Source organism: Wyeomyia smithii, chromosome 2, assembly GCF_029784165.1.
Source record: "Wyeomyia smithii strain HCP4-BCI-WySm-NY-G18 chromosome 2, ASM2978416v1, whole genome shotgun sequence".
NCBI classification, from domain to species: domain Eukaryota; kingdom Metazoa; phylum Arthropoda; class Insecta; order Diptera; family Culicidae; genus Wyeomyia; species Wyeomyia smithii.
The window spans coordinates 153838661-153845720 of NC_073695.1; the positions used below are offsets into that span (position 1 = coordinate 153838661).

Here is a 7060-nt window from a genome sequence, read left to right on the forward strand (position 1 = left end):
GCTGAAGGAAGCTCTTGTAAGAAACAACATGCTGCGTGAGCAAGTGATACAGCTGATAACCTGAGCTATCTCCTGCACATCCTAGCGATAATAACAATTTGGTAAACATAAAATGAGCACGAAAAAAATTCCGTTTTGAAATAATGTTCCTTTGTTTTTTTTTACGCGGGTGCCCAGTGCCGCCTTCAGGCGGTCTTGATATTTTTTTCAAATAAGTAAGGGACCATCTACATACCACGTGGACAGACTTTTAACGATTTTGACCCCCCCCCCCTCCCCCTCCGTGGACAACTGCCCATATAAATTCTAAAAAAATTGTATGGACCGTGGACATTAACCACCCCCTCCCAAAGCTGTCCACGTGGTATGTGGATGGCCTCTAACTATTTATCAAAACAGAAGTTTTCTTGTTATCAGACATGTGTTACGGATCACAAAACAAAGCGGCTGGAATTTTTTCAAGCAAAAAAAAAATTTGGGCATCAGAGGGTTAATTCATTAACAACGGACTCCTTTACTAGTGTGGTAGACGACCCTTTATCTAAGAACGCTAAAACATCCATCGCATAGTTTCGAAAATACAAAGTAACCGGTACCATACGAAAAATAGCAGTACGATTTAACTGTTTGTGGGCATGGCATTCGGCATTCGAGAGCTGAACTACCCCTTCAGCTCTATGTACCAAAGGATGGTGCTCACCTTGGCATTCAGCAATATTGCATCGAACTTTGAAATTACACCGACTTTTGCCATGGTTATTTAAACACAGCCCGCAGAGTTTATTTTGCTCCACTATCTTCAGTCGATCTATATAAGCTTTTTAAAATCATCACAAAAGCGCAATTTGTGATCTGTCCGCTTACAGATCCAACACGGCTTGGATAATTTCGATCTACTTTGTTTGTTGCGAAACCGTGAACATGAACGAATTTCTTTTTCTTCTGCGTACCCTTTGCAGAAAATTGAGCATCGTTTAAGCAGAGAGCAGAAAACTCAGACACCTCGGGCACATCCGATACAATGTCATTCATGAAATCAGTGAATACTCTCAGTGAGCTCCCTTGATTTTGTCTTTTAAACTGGACCCAGTCTAATTTATAATTCGGAGGCAGTTTGTCAACCAGCTCATTAACCAACATCGGGTTGTTGAGATGATCTGAAAGATGTGCTCTCTTCTAGGTGATCACAAAGCTGTTTCACGGTTATTCCAAATTGGATAAGGGATTCAAGTCTATCAGCTTTTGGGGCTTGAGCGCTACGTACCTTCATCAACAACATTTTGAGGAGCTTTCCGGGTTTTCCGAAAAGACGACGCAAATCGTCAATAACATCTGGAACAGATTCAGGAAGAACAAGACTCCTAACGGCTTCTAGTGCACTACTTTGCAAGCTGTCTTGCAAACGTTTTAAATTCTCAAGGTTCGAAAAACCACACGCGTGTGTGGTGTACTCATAGCTGCTGATGAAAATAGGCCACAGCTCCGGTTCACCTTTAAATATTGGAAGGTTTTTTGAAAGAGCCTGTCGCGCCGCTATTTGTTCTTTAGACAACGTGTTGTGTCTCCTTTACGTCAATTCCCCTTTATTCGTCACTGGCTTCTTCTAATTTGATTGCAACTGTTGCTGTTTCTCAACAGCCAGTAAATGAGAGAGTGTTTTCCGTTCTTCTAGAGACAATTCTAACTTTCCGCCTACTTCCTTTTCTGCTACATCACTTTCCCTCTCTTTTCCAGACCCGCATTCAGATTCTTCTTCATCTTCAATTTCTTTTACAGACGCGCTACCACTTTCGTCCGACTCTTCTTCTTCTTCCGCTCGCAAACTCGATACGCTTTTCACTAAATATTGCTTAGATGTACTAGCTACCTGCGTTGCAGTAACTAAAGGGGAGCTTTTCCCACCGGTCTGCTTTTTCAGCCAAACTTTCACGTTTTGATCAAAGGAGGGTTCACCATCTTCCCCCTCTTTCATCACACCTGTTGAGTCTCGATTAACGACCTTCTTCGCGTTCTGAAACTCTCTACACATTTTCCTCCGCCTTTCTTGAAAAGCTTCTTCCTCGGCTAACTCTTTTTCTAGCATTTCGCGCTCTTCATGCAACTGGCGCTCTTTCCGCTCCCCTTCATGCTGTAATTGTTTTTCGCGAAATTCTTTTTCCTTCAATTGCCGTTTTTCATCCAAAGCTCTTTCTATTTCTAGTCGCTTCTCTCGTAAGATTAATTCCACCTCCAATGCTTTTTCCTTTTCACGCTGCTCTTTTTCTAATAATTTAAGCGCAGCTTCTAGCGCTCCGGCATTCCCAGAAACCGATCCACCCTCGCTTCTCGATTTCAATTGCCCAGCCGTCTTCTTATTGTTAGCGGGTTTTTGTCCTTTCGGTACTTGTAGCGCATTCATACATTTACTGCAGTTCCAGTCTTGATTCTTGAGCGCTGCCGTAACACCAGCGCACGAGTAATGTGTTCATAGGTCACAGCTATCACACTGCACCATGTCGCACAATTTATTGGGAGCATCACACAGCTGGCAATCGTATCCCTCGGAATCCATCTTTTGAGGTTAAACTTTTTGATTTTGTTCGGAATCTTTAAACTCCTTCAATGAAAAATCAGTGTTTCTCTAACAACTGATCAAACTGAAAATATATTTTTATTTTACATAATAATTTTTAGTTGTAATAGATTTTTGCTTAAAAATTTGGTTTTTCGATCCGTTTTTACCTCGTGCAGATCAAAATCCTTCTCGCCGACACGATTGCAATTATACCAACTAAATAGTAAATTCTCCAATTATTTCTACTTGGATTTTAGTTCTAAATATGCTAATTACTTACTTTTGAGAAATATTCAAGCCAATCTAACACTTCGCGCACTACATAACCTGTTCGATAATCTGCCTGCATATCTTTAATAATAGAGTCACAGATAACAGATATCCAAGCTAGAACAAAAAACTCCAGAAATCGTGTGTAAGATTTCAAAATTTTACTCGTTTGGAATGCTAACGACATCTTTCTGCAACTTGCGACTTTAACTACTTTAGTGATGGCAGCGCTGGATTATAGTCAAAGCTGCCAGACGCATGAAAATTCTCACAGATTATAGAGTCGCTGTTTTTGCAACGATATAACACTGTTTTTGTGAGGTTTGAGTATTTTTTTTTTCATATCAACACTAAAACAAACAAATTTGTCGCAAACATAAAGTGGGATTGAATAAAATTGTCGATTATGTACAAATTACGACTGCTCAAAATTTCTATATTAAAAACCGGTAACTCTTTTTATTGCAATAATATCGATTAGAGCTGGAAAACTATCGATTTTATCGAATCATTCACCACTAAGTGTTCTTAGCGCCACCATACTGCGTATTGCGACATGCTGAAAACCCGTTGCGTCTTTTTACACATGAAGCAAAATTTGCTTGGATGTTTGTTATCTGTGATAGAGTGTTTTAGGGGTATGTATATTATGTTTTCTTTTGATAAGAAATGACAAAAGAAATACATATTCTACTGACTTTTCTTGATTTAAATAGTAAAACTATTGAAAAAATCGATTTCGAATTTTAACAACTGTAAGTGGTTTAAAGACATACCCTACAGGGAGGCCAGGTCATTTTTTAAATATCTTCACACTACAAAAAAAAACAATATCCTTATGCTTAAGAAATCTGTAAACACGATACCCGTTGAAAGTTCACAAAATTTCTAGTGACACATTAAATCGAGTGCGGTTAATCAACCGACTACACTCAAAATAAATCACACGCTAATCGCTAATGCTCTTTACATATGAATGTCAATACACGAGCCTAGTCATTCTATTATATCAAATCATCGATTTTTATTGGAATCCACGGTATTTTAACGTGTTTTGGCATTTGACGCGTGTAAGCATTGGAATCTGAGTGTAAAATGATTGATTTGGTATGAATGACATGGCAAGCCGAAGTGTAAGACACTTGATTTTGTGATGTGAACTGAAACGCAAGTTTATTCCACGTGGATATGAAATGTTCCATCTATTAGCACAGAAGTAAGTGGAATCCACTTGGCAGTAACGTGTCGATTTTTTACAGTGTATTAGGCTTCCACTTAAGCCTGTAGTACACTCTTTGACCGAGCGTCAAATATTTGTCACTTTTTGACAGATAAAAATTTGGTCAAAGATAATTATTTGTCACTCTCCAATTTTAACATGTGGCAAACACGGGCAAACAACAACCATGATGTCAAATAAATTTGACCGTTATGTCAGAAGGTCAAATATTTGACCATTAGACAAAGAGTGTACTACAGGCTTTATTCACACGCACTCAAATGTTTTCAATAGACCTTTGCACGTACGAATGTATCAGTGCCACTAGTTGAGGAAAATATTTACAAATATAGCTGTTTTGTTAGCAATGCTATGTTTTTAGCAGCTGGACAAATATTCAGTTGAACACTCATTACATGTTTGAATTTTTTCATTCGTGATCAGAAATCGGAAGAATCTGCTGAATATAATCGACCAAAAATGTTAAAAAGTGATAAAAGTCGAAGCAACGATTTACAGTTTGGAGGAAACAAAAGCAACTTTACACAGGTTTACACGTTTCCTAGTATGTGTGAGTGAAAAGTCACTTATCTCTATATTAAGACATGTCTTCACATCTGGTCATGACGCGTAAATCAGGGTTATATTCTCGACTAACATTTGAAAAGGCAATAACAACCATTGCCATGGAACAGAGAAAACTGAAGTCGAAGTTCAGTATCTGAAATTGAAATCCTATTTTAACGTTTCATATAGAAAGGTGTTTATTTTTATTGAAGATTGAAGCTGGTAGTATTATCTACCAATTACTAACACAAAACTGGTAAAAAAATAGATTTGGGTGAGAAATGACACGAAAATATAATTAGGCCTTAATTATAATTTAGTTGAACTTATGCCAGTATGGTTCTTCTGTTGACTGCCAACACTGGATTTACGCCCGGAAATAACAGCAAATAAACTTCTCAGTGTACTTTTACACCCTGTCGCCTATGTCAGATTAATTGTCAGAATGGACTTTCGTCCTTTTACAAGAGTATACGTAATTCACGCCGTTTTTCTCAAGGGAATGGTATGGTAGCCTTCAAGCGTTACGAACATCTATTTCTGTACCGTTTATCCCAAAACTACTTTCTCTGCTGTCACAGTTTGCTTCAGTTTGTTTTGGGGCAAAACTAATAAACTAAATATCACTTAGAATATCACATACCATGTAAAAACCTTGAGAAATTGCTCAAAACTGTCTGATATGCTATCAATAATTGCGGTCAACATTTAACCGGTTTGCCCGAATCGACATAAGAAAAGGGTGAACTGACCATTTTTCGGGTGCCAGTGCCCCAAGTATGATGACAGTTCTACAAGGTATGCTATTCACGTCGATGCATTAGTATTAGTGATCGTTATGAACTTTTTCTAATTTTGTATGAAATTTGAAATGATTTTGCATTTTAAATAAAACTTATAAAACATACTTTCCTGAAAAGTTATAGAAATGATGTTGAAACATGTTTTATTTGTGGGGAATACATAAACATGCTGCGGTTTAGGTAAAATATGCTGTTTTTCATCAATTTGCCGGTAACCTTTTTGCACTTTTCGTTTTTTTCTTGTACTCTAATAGCGCTTCTAAATAGAGTCGCTTATGTTTCATACAGTAACAAAAGTCATGAGCTATGACAATGACTAAGATTATGCTCCAACTATTAGAAATATTGCATTTTTATATATTTTATTTCGACATATTGTCGCAATTTTTCACACTAAATCTAAATTAATATCAATTTCTAGTGTGTTTCAACTGGAGACTCACTCTCCAACCAAAAAAATCAGATATAAAACAACATAAAACGAGAAATTTCCAAAAATGTTCTGAATTCCATACAAAACGCGAAATTTTTCATAACGAGATTTGTTTGTGTGCGTGGATAGACAAAAATGTAGCATACCTTGTAGAAGTGATGTTGGTAACGCGTCAAATGTATGGTAGCTGACAGCGATGCCATCCCCGTGGTTTTTCTAGTTAGTCAGTAGTTTAGGTTCATAAAAAAATTTTATAATACTTAAAACAAAGAACCTGCCAGCTTCAAATGAGATACGTTAATTGTGATCAACGATTCGGATAACACCACAAAGAAGTTTTTACTTTGGGGAACCTGACTTGCAACCAGAGACCAGAAGCCTCGGCCACTCTCTCTGCCGAGATTTGGGAGACACATACGTACGGTAACAGCTTTGTGGTCTGAGAAGGCAACGACGTGTGTGTTAGTATCCTGCAGCTGGTGAGTTAGTTCCCGGCTAACGTAGATGCGGTCTAGTCGTGACATCGAGTTGTGAGTTATGAACGTATACCCACCAGATTGTGGGCGAAGTTTAGCCCATACACCTTGGAGACAGAGCTGTCGGACGGTTGTATAGAGAGCCGGACTGTTGTTTGTACCCGTTGCGTCACACTGTCGTATAACACAGTTGAAATCGCCTGCAAGTATTACATTCTCTGTACGATGTCGTAGATAGTACGCGATCGTGTAGTTGAAAAAGCGCTCGCGTTCTTGGCGGTAAATAGTTCCTGAGGGTGCATATATGTTGCACAGTGTCGTGTTCGCAATTCGCAGTGCGATTAGTCGCCCATCGATACTCTTTTCAACATGGGTGAATCATGTGTTCCTTTAGTGCGATCGCTGACCCCCTTCTAGCATTGTCTATATTGCAAATAACGTTGAAACCGAGCAAGTGCAGTTGCTCGTTTTCTACCTCCTGCATCATAACACTATCAAGTTCTAGTGAGTGTACGAAGAGCGTTTAGTTTTGTAGCGTTCGTGATCGTGTTGATGTTTATTGTTGCATATTTGTAACTCATGACTTCCAAAAGAATGTCTTCTCCCGGCGAATCGTTGGTTCCGTCGTGTCGTAGCTTTTTACCCGGTGGACGTCTACGAGATGTTCTGCTGCTTGACGAGGTTGTAGAGCGATCAGTTTCGTCTCCCTCTCTATCGCGTTCGCTAGTCGTAACTTTT

The 7060-nt window shown here is 38.6% G+C and overlaps 1 protein-coding gene across 1 annotated transcript; it reads right to left on the bottom strand.

The window, feature by feature from the left end:
- Window positions 1-1603: 1603 nt before the first annotated feature.
- On the bottom strand, window positions 1604-2398 carry LOC129720098 (protein split ends-like). The gene has a single exon (XM_055671518.1). The coding sequence runs from the start codon at window positions 2396-2398 to the stop codon at window positions 1604-1606; it is 795 nt and encodes a 264-aa protein (XP_055527493.1).
- Between the last annotated feature and the right edge of the window lie 4662 nt (window positions 2399-7060).

Excerpts from the sequence above, each read along its gene's own strand:
- LOC129720098 (XM_055671518.1), bottom strand. The coding sequence starts at position 2,398 with ATGAATGCGCTACAAGTACCGAAAGGACAAAAACCCGCTAACAATAAG.